This window comes from Euphorbia lathyris, chromosome 3 (assembly GCF_963576675.1).
Source record: "Euphorbia lathyris chromosome 3, ddEupLath1.1, whole genome shotgun sequence".
Classification (NCBI taxonomy): domain Eukaryota; kingdom Viridiplantae; phylum Streptophyta; class Magnoliopsida; order Malpighiales; family Euphorbiaceae; genus Euphorbia; species Euphorbia lathyris.
Genome location: NC_088912.1, coordinates 76048562 through 76062516, shown reverse-complemented (window position 1 = coordinate 76062516; position 13955 = coordinate 76048562). Strand labels below are relative to the sequence as shown.

Here is a 13955-nt window from a genome sequence, read left to right as displayed (position 1 = left end):
TTAGGTTTATTTTCAGTATTTATTTCTTTCAAGAACAATTGATGGGAGAAGCGCTAGATCTTCTATTGTGTAATTGAATCAGACAAACAGGTTCTAGATTTCTTCTCTTTTACCCTTTTATCTTTTACTTTTATAATCTATTGAAGCTCTTTTTTCATTGTTCCTATTGTCCTTTCTCTATGATTGGTTTGTCTATGAACTGATCCCCATCCAATCTGGGATGGGGATGAGATTGATTGTATGATTATGTATGATTAGGGATCCAGGGTTTATATGATTGCTATTGATTGATTGATTTATGCATGCTTAATGCCTTGAGACCGACAGGAGATAGGATTATAGATAGATATGAGACCGACAGGAGATTATCTAGTCTGAATTTGTATGAATTGACCTCGCTAGGACACTAGGAGTGCGGCTTCGTGCATGGGCTATGGCTTTAGTCTTAATCAACATAGAACCTAATTCTTTGCATGACCTAGGTTATATTGCCTAACCAAGCTATTAACCAAATGCATGTAAATAGGTTATATGGATCTTGATCACGTTCATATTTCTTGTTAGGGTGATTACCGTCAAATAGATACCAAAAATATAAACCTGAACCCCCTAAAATCATACATAGGATTTAATCAAAGGATTCCCCATCCTAGATTGTACCCTCCATTAATTCACACTCTACCCTGTCAATTGTTCACCTTATTTTGTTATCTTTATTGCTTTCAATTAGTTAGTTAATTATCAAAAACCCAAACATTTATCCAACCCTCTAAACAATTAGATCATTCTAGGTAGATTTACTAGTTATAACAAATAGTCTTTGTGGTTCGATCTCGTGCTTAGCACAATATTACTTGTTGCGATAGGATACACTTGTCCTATTAAATGCTATATATTTTACGAGCATTACCCATATTGAATTGGAAGATCAACTGCGGAGTATGATGGAGCGAATGGGGTACGCACCTAGGGCGAGAGTAGAGGTGCAGCGCCGGCGATACCTAAATACTATGGGGACCCAAATTCTGATCCTGAAGCACATGTCAGGAACTATAGAGAATTAATGGATGTCGCATGAGCGAGTGAAAGCATAATTTGTAGATTATTCTCGACCACTTTGGGCGGAGCGGCATCTGCTTGGTTTCGGTCTTTACCTACTGAATCCATTCACAACTGGAATCAATACAGTCGTGATTTCTGTGCAAAGTTCGTGGGCTATAAAGCAGCGGATGTGACGGATAGGCAGCTGAAGGAGATCAAACAGAGAAATTATAATTCCCTAAGGGAATTTGTTGTCGCATTTAATGATATTCTGGTGCTGTTACAGAACCCGGATATAGTGAGCATTCGCAATATCATGGCGGATGGAACCACGGATTAGAGCATGCGGGAGGAAATCATCCGGAACAAGCCGCGCACCGTGGCTGAACTCATGAAGATAGCAAAAGAATTCATGGAAGTGGACGACGTTAACAGGGAGCATAGAGCTCAAACAAGGCGAGAACGGGAGGCGGCTAGACACACTTCAGATGGTCGACGGCATCAAAACCAAACACATTACAAGGATAATTTTGTTCGAAAGGGCAATCGTTCCTTTCAAGGGGGGGGGGGTAATACCAAACACCATTGAACACGACTCGTCATGAGGTGCTACTTTGGATTGAGAAAAGCCCCCTGAAAAAGGATGTGCAGTTTCCTGAGGCCAAGGGACGAACCAATTTGGGGAGATATCCTAACAAATATTGCAGGTTCCACAGATTGAATGGCCATGACACAAACGATTGCTATGAATTGAAGAAGGAGATTGAAAAGCTGATCGAGAGAGGCAAACTGAGTCAATTCGTAAGAAAAGAGGCGAGTGACGAGAAAACAACGCTCCCGCATGAGGTGGATGCAAGGCCAGAAAAGAAGCAGAAAAAAGGGGTGATAAACGTGATAGTAGGCGGGATCTATGAGCCTCCAACAAAAAGGGCTCGCCGTGAACAGCGAAAAAGCAATACACATAGGGGGGATGCCCTCAATTACTCATTTGCGCGAATCACGGAGCCACATGCGGATGCTTTGGTGATTACAATGGCCGTGGAAGGATGGGACGTTAAGCGGGTCCTTATTGATACAGGCAGTTCTTGTAATGTTATTACTCGGACTGCATTCAACAAGCTGGGAATTAATGACGAACGAGTGGAACATACGTTCATGGATGTAACTGGTTTTGGAGGTCAATCATCTCAAACAAGTGGACAGGTGGTGTTGGAGGCAGAAATGGGTGATAAGAATCTAAAATGGCGAGGTGATTTAGAATTCGCAATTATTGATCTCCCATTGGCCTACAACATAATTCTGGGGCGTCCGTTCCTATCGGAAACGGAATCGCTCATCTCAATGAAGCATTTGACGTTACATTTGCCCACACACCAAGGGCGAGTCATAGTGGAAGGTGATCAACTTGTATCTCAACAAGCCTATACATTGTCACTTGAACCAAGACCAGATGAAGAGGATAAGGTTGATGAGAAGTTGCCGGCGGAAGCGTTGGGAGAAACGGAACTATTCGCCATCTCAAATGACAAGAATGTACGAATAGCGCCAGGACTCCCAAAAGAAACGAAGAAAGCCATTACCGAGGTGTTGATCCAATGCGAGTCGGCATTCGTAGCTCCAAATGAAGTGCTGAAAGGAATAAGTCCAGACATAGCAACCCATCGTTTGAATGTGGACAAAGGTGCAACCCCAGTGCGACAAAAAAAGAGAGGACACGCTCCAGAGAGGCAGAAGGCGATTGAAAAAGCTGTGGCGAATTTGCTAAAATCAGATGCAATTCGAGAAGTCACCTATCCGGAGTGGCTAGCCAATGTGGTGCTAGTCAAAAAGCCAAATGGAACGTACCGAATGTGCGTCGACTTCAAAGATCTGAATAAAGCTTGTCCGAAGGATATGTATCCGCTACCTAACATTGATATATTGGTAGATGGGACGGCAGGATTTGAAGCTTTATCGTTCACCGACGTGAAATCCAGTTACCATCAGATACCCATGGAGAAGGCGGATGAAATCAAGACATCATTTATAACTCATCAGGCAACTTATTGCTTCAAGGTGATGCCCTTTGGACTGAAAAACGCGGGAGCAACATATCAGCGGATGATGAACAAGATATTTTCGGACAAGTTAGGCAAGAACTTCTCGATCTACGTAGATGATATGATCATTAAAAGCAAGAAGATGCAAGATCACCCGCAGGATATTAAAGAAATCCTGGAAGTGCTGATCAAATATGGCCTCAAATTGAACCCAGAAAAGTGCACGTTTGGAGCAAGAGCAGGAAAATTCCTGGGTTTCATTGTTAGCGGCAAGGGAGTTGAGGCGAATCCGGAGAAAGTAAAAGCGGTGATGGAGATGAAAACACCGAGGAACATAAGAGAAGTACAGAGACTGAATGGGCGGTTGGTGGCATTAGGGCGATTCATATCATGCTCAGCTAGGAGATGTCTACCTTTCTACAATGCCATCAAAAAATCTAAGTCCTTTGAATGGACGCCGGATTGTCAAGAGGCATTTGAGGGTATAAAACGATTACTATGTTATCCGCCCTTAATGAGCAGGCCGGAGGATGGAGAAGATTTATTTCTTTATATATCCATCACCAGTATGGCGATATGCACTGTGATGGTTCGAGAAGAAGAAGGACAACAATATCCAGTGTACTATGTGAGCAAAGTCTTGAAGGATGCAGAACTCCGATATTCGAAGTTAGACAAAATGGCCCTCGCGGTGATAACCACGGCGGCTAGATTAAAACCATACTTTCAGGCGCATACTATCATTGTGAGAACCGGTATTCCAATGCGAAAGGTACTGCAGAAACCTGACGCATTCGGCCGATTGATGGAATGGTCAATTCGCTTAGGAGAATTCGATATTCGCTATAAAGGAAGACCAGCACTAAAGAGTCAAGTACTCGCCGATTTCGTGAATGAGTTCACGTGGGATGATGACGAATGTCCAAAGGCACAAAAAGAAGGGTGGAGCATGTTCACAGATGGGGCATTATCCACAGATGGAGCTGGACTGGGAGTCGTCATCAAAGGCCCGGAGGTTATTCGCATGTACTATGCGGCAAAGTTAACTTTCGAAACTACCAATAACGCCGCAGAGTATGAGGCAATGATATCCGGATTGAAGTTGCTTAATGAACTTACGCCAGAAAGAGTGGTAATCTACAGCGATTCTAAACTCATGATAAATCAAATCACAAAAAATTATCTGGTGAAACAGGAGGATCTGGTGAAATACCATAAAGAGGTCGGCAGATTGACGCAGGAGTTAACACGCAAGGGAGTCGTTTGGGAAATGGTGCATGTTCCGCGGGGCCAAAACACAAAGGCTGACGAATTGGCAAAAGCAGCGGCGAGTAGAGAACCATGGAGTCAAAAAGCATGCGATTTGGAGATAAGATCGGCACCAGCGTTCGAAGTCGATCAGATTATGGTCATCGAAGAACGGGTAGATGATGAAGATTGGCGGATGCCCATTCGCCAATATTTAGAACAGGGAGATTTGCCGGTTGATAAAAGCTTAGCCAGAAAGCTAATTGGGCAGTCAGCGAGATACTCAATTCGAGATGGAACTTTGTATCGGAAATCGTATACATGTCCATGGTTGAAATGCATTAGCCGCAATGAAGGAGACTACGTGCTGCGAGAACTACATGAAGGAATTTGTGGCGCACATGAAGCCTCGGCGTCGTTGGCAAGAAAGGTTAAGTTGATGGGATATTACTGGCCCAAGGTGGTGGAGGATTCCCAGAAGATGGTTGCGGAATGTCGCAGCTGTCAAATCCATGCGAATGAAAAGCATGTTCCCGGAGCCGAACAAATCACTATAATGACGGCATGGCCATTCGCAACATGGGGAATCGATATAGTGGGCCCATTCCCAGAAATGACAAAGAAAAGGAAGTACTTGATAGTCGCAGTTGACCACTTCAGCAAATGGGTAGAGGCAGAAGCAGTAACCGCTCAAACACCTGAGCGAATGATCGAGTTCTTACGAGAGAACATTATCATGCGATTTGGAATCCCACAAAAGCTTATAACCGACAATGGCACCCAGTTCAACTGTGTCAAATTCAAAACATACTGCGAAAGCATGGGAATCAAGAATCATTTTTCTTCTGTAAATCATCCTCAATCGAATGGTATGACAGAGGTTACCAACAGAGCCATGATTCAGGGAATCAAGAAGCGACTAGGTGATAAAAAAACAGGTTGGGCGGATGAGATACCCCATATGTTATGGGCATACAGAACTTCTGTAAAAGCAGCAATGGGCGAAACACCTTTCTCGCTGGTTTATGGAGTCGAAGCGGTCCTGCCTGTTGAAATCAAGTCGCCTACAGATCGGATAATTTATTATTGCGACACACAAAATCCTACAATATTAGGGATGCATTGGATTCTGTTGAAGAACGAAGGGAAAAAGCTTACATGCAAATGGCAGTGTACCGCAATAGAATCAAGAAATATCATGACAGAAGGGTGCGAAAAGTGATAATCAACGAGAACGACTTGGTCTTGAAAAAAGCGGATAAAATACAATCCAGAGAAGGTAAAGGCAAATTAGGCGTCAACTGGATCGGACCATACAAAGTATCCAAGAAGCTAGGACCATCAACTTTTGAAATAGAAGAAATGAGCGGCAAAAAGCTCCCGCGCACCTGGAATCTGGAGAATCTACGCCTATATAAACAGGCCGAGTAGTTCAAGGAAATGACGAGTACTCTTTTTCCTTTTATGAGTTTTTCCCAATGAGTTTTCTGATAAAAGGTTTTAATGAGGCTTTGATCCCACGCAGTTTATGTACCCATGTAATAAGAAGCCTTTTTTCTTTATCAATAAAGGTATTCAATTATTACATTTATTCAATATACTACGTCCGAATGCGGATCCTTTTCAACATGATCACAAAAACACATAAATGTGTTGCCTATTAAAGAAAGGCGGATGCATGATTACGCATCACTCGCAAAACCTTATGGTTAATCTTAAAAACACATAAATGTGTTGCCTATTAAATAAAGGCGGATGCATGATTACGCATCACTCGCAAAACCTTATGATTAACCTTATGATTATTTTCGAAAGAAAAATCATAAGATAAGGCATAAAATTAAGCGAATAAACGAGTACTCAAAAAATTGCTCAAAAAATTGCAAAAAGGGTCTGGCCACCCTAGCGAAAACGAAACTAACTACAAAGAATTACAAGGATGAAGTCGGCAAAAGACAAGGGTAACATATGAAAATAAGGGGCAACAAGGAATAAAACGACAATCGCACATGTAGGTAAAGCGGCAAGTAAAAGAAAATTAATATATACGGGCAGTTTGTTGCATACAACAGTTCAAAATATAAATCAAACTACACTACAGCTTCCTCTCCTTCACCCCTATTGCCCTCCTCGCCTTCAGCGGCTCCCTCATCTCCTCTAGTGGGCGGATTTGCTTCAAGCGAATCCTCAACCCTCGAATCAGTAACCGCTTCAGAGAGAGGTACCTCTTGCTCAGACTGAGAAACGCCTTGTGGTACCCCTTCTTCCGCGTTAAGAAAAAAAATTGCTAGGAAAACTGAGAAAAAAAAAAACAAACAAACAAAACAACTCAACCCGGGATCAGCCTAGGAAAACTGACCCCCACCACATCCTCCAAGATCAAAGAAGAAATGAAGCCCGGTGGAGAAGAAAAGGTAGAAAGACCCAACAAACCAGAGTGCCCTTCCATTGCAAGACGGTCCGCGATGCGGTTCTGCTCCCTATAAATATGAACAAACTTAATAGACTCAAAGGAGGACCCAATCCTTTTAATGTCTTTAATAATATTCAAGCTATTCCGGCAAACAGACTTGCCCTCATAAATCATTTTAACCGCTTCTTGGTTATCTGACTCAACCAGAAGCTTCTTCACCCCTAGATCCTTAGCCAGCTTCAGGCCAGAGAGAATCCCCCAAAGCTCTGCAGAAAAGGAAGAACCAATATCCAAATTCTGAGAGAAGCCAGAAACCCACCTGCCTCCATCGTCTCTAAGGACCCCTCCTGCAGCAATTCTCCCGTCTCTCAGACAAGAACCATCAGTGTTGAGCTTAACCACACCTTCACTCAGCCTACACCAGCCTAAAAGATTGACCTCCTTCCTCTGAACCACCCTAGCTAAGGGGTCCTCACCAAAACTCTCAACCCAGGTACTAATCTTCTTAGAAAAGAAATCAAGGACATTTGACATAGAAACCACTCCTCCTCCAAAGATCTCCTCGTTCCGCCACCTCCAAATCTGATGGCACACCGCCATAAAAAGAAGAACACCTTGATTCCCAGGCAGAAGAATCCCATTAATACCATCAACAAACCAATTATTTTCAGAATGGGCTAAAAAGGAAGGAAGCACGTCCCTAGGGAGAATTCTTCTCCAAACCTCTAAACTTTTCTCACAATCCCTGAGAGCATGGCACAACGTCTCCTCAAACCCTCTGCATCTGCCACAGGCTCCAGAATCCACCAGGTGCCTCCTTTTTCTATCCGAGTTAGTAAGCAACCTATTCCTAGCCCTAAGCCACAGGAAGCTCCTAATGCGGTATGGTACTTTCAAGCCCCAAATCGTCTTCCACACCCCTGGGGAAGAAGAATCCAAACCCTGATAGAATGCCTGAAAAGCAGATTTACACGAATAAGCCCCATTTTTTAATATTTTTAATTAATTGCGTTCTGTATTTATGTTTATAGTATACAATGGAGCAAGTAAAATGGATTATTTTTATTGATTATTATCATGAAACCAATTTACAAAATGTTAAGTTTCGTAAAGAGTCAAAAATAGCTTTTATTATCTCTAACGCACTCCTTACGTTAATATCTTATGGGTTTGAAGTGTCTACAACATAAGCACACACTACCATATGTTGAAATTTAATCAATAAAGGGATTGTCAGAATTCGAATCATAGACCACTTGATCTAAGAGAATATGATACTTGTCATAGAACCAATTGAACCATAATATTAAGCTCATAGTTAAGACCCAAAAATAACTTAAAAAAAAAAATAAGAATAATTTTTATTATTATCTCTAACAAACAAAATGTGAATGGTTGCAATGTATATATATATGACATTACTTGAGTAAATAAAAGATAAGGCTTAATGTATATTTACACCCTTAAAGTTGGCAAGTTTTGCCTATTGACACCCTGAACAAAGCAATATTGTTTATTACCGCGGAATCCATTTGATTTTGTTAGCTATTATAAACTTCTTCCTTACTTGTTATGGTGATCTTTATCATGTATTACAACACCCTCTCCACATGATGAAGGTGCTATATTGACCAACTTCATCTTGGGCAGTGCAAAGATCATTGATTTGAAGTCAATGACTTTGTCAACAAATCAACAACAACTTGATGTTCTGAATCCACATAAAAAGTACACATAAAACTTGCTTCCAAATATTCCCTAACAATATGGCAATCAACGTCCACACGTTTAGTTTTTTCATAGAAAACTGGGTTAGCAACAACATGAATGACTACTCTGTTATCACAAAACATAGGAATAAACACTACTGCTTTGTTCGGTAATTGAAAACAACATTTTCCTAATTGTAAGAGTCATCTCCTTAGAAGGTTGGGAAGATGAGGGTGTTTTTTTTTTTTTTTCTGATGAGGCGATTTTAGGAACGTTGGCTGGGATCTCCTCACACATTGCAACGGTAGATTAATGGTTTTGGCCATAAAAATGGCTTGTTGGAGACATTTTTTTTTTTTTTGCATACAGAGATAAGAGGATAAAGATGAAAACAAAGAAAAACGCTAGTTGATTATTGATGTTTGAATACAAATTGAGGCAACAGTTTGCACTCTCTGAACTCCAAACATGACAACTAATGAGTGGCAGAGATATCAGTTTGCGTTATAATGGAAGATATTCGACAGAGTATAATAATCAATACATACTCTCTACAAACTAGGCGTCATATGTGGCATGGTTTAAGAGGATGCAAAATGTTCCGGAAAAGAGTTATGTTCCTTAATAAACACAAAGAGCTTTACTAGCGTTAAAAGACTAGATTAGGCTTGTAGAGTGCTTCTGATAACATAAGTGAACATTTTTTAATCCGGAATTGAGCATAGAAACTCAACTTAAACAATAACTAACCGGATTCTCCTCATGATCACCTGATATTAAGATCCACCCTTAAAAGGCGTAATTCTTCCTAAACATAATATCTCAATTCTAATCCAGTTAGGAGTCTTTGAGCAGACACAATTATTATCCTACCTTTACAAAATCCTGACTCACTTAAAATTCTTTCCTCAACAGATAAAAGTGAGTTTATTTATGTCCGAAGTAGGAATTTCCACTATTATATAAAAGGTTTCACTCCCTCAAAATGGTATACGATATTCAATATAAAATTTAAAATTTACTTTTTTTTTTTGCAATGTTATTTTGTTATTGTACTTTTTAGTTAAAACCTGATTTGAAGGTGGGAAAGCGCCCCGCAAAGACCCAACCAACAACCAGCCTCCATCTTGTAGGGGTTTGGAAATAGTTCTCCACCAGATCTTCCTCAAAGTCATCCGAAAAGGAACTTTTTCTCTTCTTATCATCAATAAACAAAATATCAAAAGCTATAACAAACAAATATTCTTGGTAATGTGAAAATACATTTGAAAAGAAGTTAAGATATCCGGTGTAAGGATCTTCTAAAAAAGAAAAAAGTTGAATTGAAGATCGGGACGGGAATAACATTTTTTAATTGCATGTGTCACTATATTGAAGTTTGATACTTTGAACTTTATATTAGATAAACATTAAGATGCAGCTCTTGCGTGGATTTGATTTGACTGTTTATGGATTCAATCATTGATTTATTTAAATATGCAGCCCACAGTATCAAATGCATCTACTCATTAATTTATGCATGCTTATGTACCCAATCACTTTCATAAACACATCATGTGGATTCCATAAAATAAAAATATAACAGTTTGTACATATCAAACACAAAAATTGGAGATAAATGATACACAGTTATAACCACAATCACAAGAAGAATGTTTATTCAATTCCTATGATTCAGAAATTGAAACTAAAGTATAGAACAAAGGGTTGGTTCGGGTCTCAAGACTAAGCTTCATAAGAACAAATGTTATCAAATCCCATGTATTCGTCATTTTGGATCTTGTGTACCATATTTACTATGCCAACCCCACCTGTCTCGGAACAAAATCAAATTATTCAACCGTATATATATTTTGAACAAATTAAGAAACTTGGTTAGTATGTTAAAACATACCTAGTGATATTGCACTCACAAATATTGTGAATGCAAGGATGAAGATTATTATAGATGCTCTCCCTAATATGCTTATGATCTTTCGGACCACGTGCTGCCCTATGAATGCAGCAACCGTCGACACAGCAACGAAGTATAAAGCTGTGTAACAAGTTTCAAATGATTACATTAAACTATCAATGAGTTTCTGCGTGCATTGTTATTCATGTCATACTAGTTCTAAGGAATTACCGTAAGGAACTGGGAAACGTTTCAGGAGATAATACTCTATCACAGACATGGAAGCAGAAAATGTCATAGCAAAAGTAGCTGTGGCACTTGATACCTACACGAAAAGTTTCGAGAAATCCGTTAAGTAACCAACTTATCAAACTTTTGATATCAATTATCAATGGTTTAAATTTCTGATCACATATTATACTACTCTCTAAAAACTGATATATCTTTCATCAAGGGGGGGTTAAAGAGATTTTCAATGAAAAACAGAGGTTGAAGGTTGAAAATTCATTTTTACTATCTTTCGTCAAGGGGGTTAATGTGATATTTTGCTAAAGATTGTTCAAATGCCTCCATTTTTCCTTCAAAAGAAGGAAAAAGGCAATCTTTTTTCTTTATCCAAATGGGCTTTCACAAAAAACGGACCCTCAAATGCCATATTAATGACCGTAAACAAGAAAATCAATGAACCTGTGGAGGGACTCCCAACTCCAGAAAAAGAGGTCCCATAATGAATCCACCACCAAGACCGAGCAACCCGCCAACTACTCCAGCCATCATTCCACAGAAACAATAAAAAACCAGCTGGTGAACTTTGAAATTTGTGCCGGCTTCTCCTTTGGATTCAATCTTCCTCCTTCCTTTGTACAAGCTAACTGCTTGATATGAAGAAACTCCAAGAGCAACTGGAATCTGAAAAGCATGAAAAATAAGGAACCAGTTTGAAATTTTAAATGCTAAAAAGGTCTTAAAAAAATTCAGTTTTCTGTCATAAGCGCAGTTAAGGCACCTGCAATAGATTGCAAACCCAATATTCCACTGAACAAGTTGTTGTATAATTCTGCAACCAGAAAGGAAAAGGTTTTACCATGAATTTAAGCTAAAACGTATCAATTTCGGAAAAAAAAAGTAACTTCTGTGTAGACTAAGACCTTGGTTATTTCCAGTCCAAGGATGATGAACCACACAGCAAAGAGTAGTCCAAGTTCCTTCCATCGAACATTCTCAAGAACAGCCACCTGAAACAGTTAGCCAAGTCAGTTGCAAAAACTCTAGTCTTTAAAAAGCAGGCAGAACATATCAGGATTTTCACCTCTTCTTTTTTGGATTCTGGCCCTGTGCCATTGTTTGCATCTCCAGGAAGAGGTTTGTATTCCACTTCTTCACTGCCATCGCCTGATTAAAAAGAAACTTAGTCTGGAAGAAAGGTTTCCAAATGATCCAATTCCCAAAAAGCATAAACCCAATAGAGAGAAGGAAAAGAAACCAATTATGCACCAACTTACCATTTGATCGTAAACGTCTAGCAGCCTCCTGAAAAGTTTAGTAACAAGTGAGAGATAAGGTTTCGGAGAATTTAACACGAACCACAATTTACTTATATAAAAAGATCACCTTTTTAATGATGGTTTCTTTTTTCCATGTTTCTACACCTTTGAGGAAAGCCTTAGTTGATGTGCCTGCTAACAATTATAGATTATCAGAAACGTTATCCTAGAAGATGCATCCCAAAAGTTGGAAACAGAAAGAAATTCACCTATGAATAAAACAATTAGCAGAACTGTGATCATCCAGTCAGCAAGAATCACATTTAAAACGACACCAATGCTGATCCCAAGTACCAACACTGGTTGAAACAAAAGTGCCAAGTCATAGTCGATGATCGGCATATCTAAGGTAGGATGCCTAAGCTTTAAATTGTAGTACACTGTTGAAGCCGCTGCACCGGTAATCATACCTGACAAACATAGAAGTTCATTAAATCTTCATTAGCATGTTTGATGGAACAGTTCAAGTACCAGAACATGGAGCTTACGAATCAGAAAAGGAACAAAATCCAAAGCTAAGCAAATCAGGGAATTTGTCTTTAAGATAGGCTACCTATTCGAAGAGGGAATCTCCAATTCGAAAGCCAATTAAGCACTAGTGTAAGATACTAACAGAAAAGACTTTGAGAAGGGCAAGAAATCTAACAGATCGGGATGCTTTCTTAGCTCAAACAACCTTGCAAGTCTAGTTCTAAAGGGTATGAGTACACACATAAAAGGGTACTCTATAATTTCACAAAATTCTGAATCACAATTTGAATTAAGATAGATCTATGTTGCACGGAAACTGACACAGAGAAACATTATTTCTAAAACGAAAACGCTACTGCAACATAGAGATAGATAACTAATATAGAGTTCTCCTTTCATGATGAAGCAAACAATACAAGTAGAGGTTTATAATAGAGGCAGATTCTCTCACATTTTGAAATAGCAGTAGATGATTTTGCATCAAAACCAACAATCAACGTAAGCATGGGAACAAAAATACCACCCCCTCCAACACCTCCTACGCTCCCAAAAGCTGCTCCCAAAAATCCAATTATTGAACCCACCACAATTTGCCACCCAAATGTCAGTTCCTGCTCATCCAGTTTCAAAAATTATAATCCTTAGCAACAAACAAAAACAGAGGGGAAAACAAAAGTGCATCAACCATAGTAACATAAGCTCTCTACTTGCAGCAAATAGAGTAAAAATATTATCAGCAATTGAAAACAAATAGTTGAATTAGGCATATTTTAGTTTCTCTCAAGTGCAAATGATGAAAATTCAATAATTCGACACCCCATTTTCACCTGCGTTTTCTAACTAGCCAAACAGAAAATGAGCAATCAATCATTCTAAGAATACAAAAATTAAGGTAAAAAAGCAGTGGGAATACCGGCCAAACATGCGTATAACCCAATCGACCTTTTTGCCATAAGAAATTAAGAAGCCGAATAAACCCAGATTCCGCTTCTTCACTCTCGTAATTCTCAACTATAACTTGCTGCTGCTTCAATCTTGCCTCTGCTATCATCACCATTGATGCAACGGCAACAAAACAAATCAAAATTGCCCTTGAAGACCTCAAACTCATACTGAAACCCTTCCAATGCGACCCAATTTCAGCCATTACAACCCCTCTTTCCCTCTTCTCTCTATACAAAAAAAATTTAATAGTCGAACCCAAAAATGAAAAAGACTCTTTCACTCGCAACTGAATTGCCTTCAGAAGGAGCAGATTTAGAGATAGACTTGGTTCAGTGAGTTCTCTCTCCTCCTTCTCTGCCTCAGCATTCTAATTTTCTTTCCTTCTTTTATATTTGATGATTATGGTTAGTTTATTTATTCTTCGATTGACTCGGGCATGGCATTTGTTACACCTTCTCTACCTGTCAGATTGTTCATATATGTCTCTTTCAACGGGTCGTTTTAATTTTGCTATTACTCCTCCACTTTCTACTATTGCCACTCCACCCTTTCCCCTTCTCAAAATGTTTTCCATTCTTTATTTTAAAAACGAATATTCACATATCTCACTCAAATTGCTTCAAATGATTATAATAATGCATAAGACTAAT

General features: G+C 39.4%; 1 protein-coding gene across 1 annotated transcript; it reads right to left on the bottom strand.

The window, feature by feature from the left end:
- Positions 1 to 9990: 9990 nt before the first annotated feature.
- Positions 9991 to 13746, bottom strand: LOC136223108 (sulfite exporter TauE/SafE family protein 3-like). The gene is made up of 12 exons (XM_066010920.1): positions 13274 to 13746; positions 12812 to 12971; positions 12099 to 12299; positions 11957 to 12021; positions 11848 to 11875; positions 11655 to 11737; positions 11494 to 11580; positions 11352 to 11402; positions 11033 to 11254; positions 10577 to 10670; positions 10346 to 10486; positions 9991 to 10262 (listed from the first exon to the last, which is right to left on the bottom strand). The coding sequence occupies exons 1-12, from the start codon at positions 13505 to 13507 to the stop codon at positions 10177 to 10179; spliced, it is 1452 nt and encodes a 483-aa protein (XP_065866992.1). The 5' UTR covers positions 13508 to 13746; the 3' UTR covers positions 9991 to 10176.
- Between the last annotated feature and the right edge of the window lie 209 nt (positions 13747 to 13955).

Coding starts and splice junctions, on each gene's coding strand:
- LOC136223108 (XM_066010920.1), bottom strand. CDS start 13,507: ATGGCTGAAATTGGGTCGCATTGGAAGGGTTTCAGTATGAGTTTGAGG. Junction 12,022..12,098: donor GCTAATTGTTTTATTCATAG/GTGAATTTCTTT, acceptor AATTGTTAGCAG/GCACATCAACTAAGGCTTTC. Junction 11,255..11,351: donor GGGTTTGCAATCTATTGCAG/GTGCCTTAACTG, acceptor CATGCTTTTCAG/ATTCCAGTTGCTCTTGGAGT.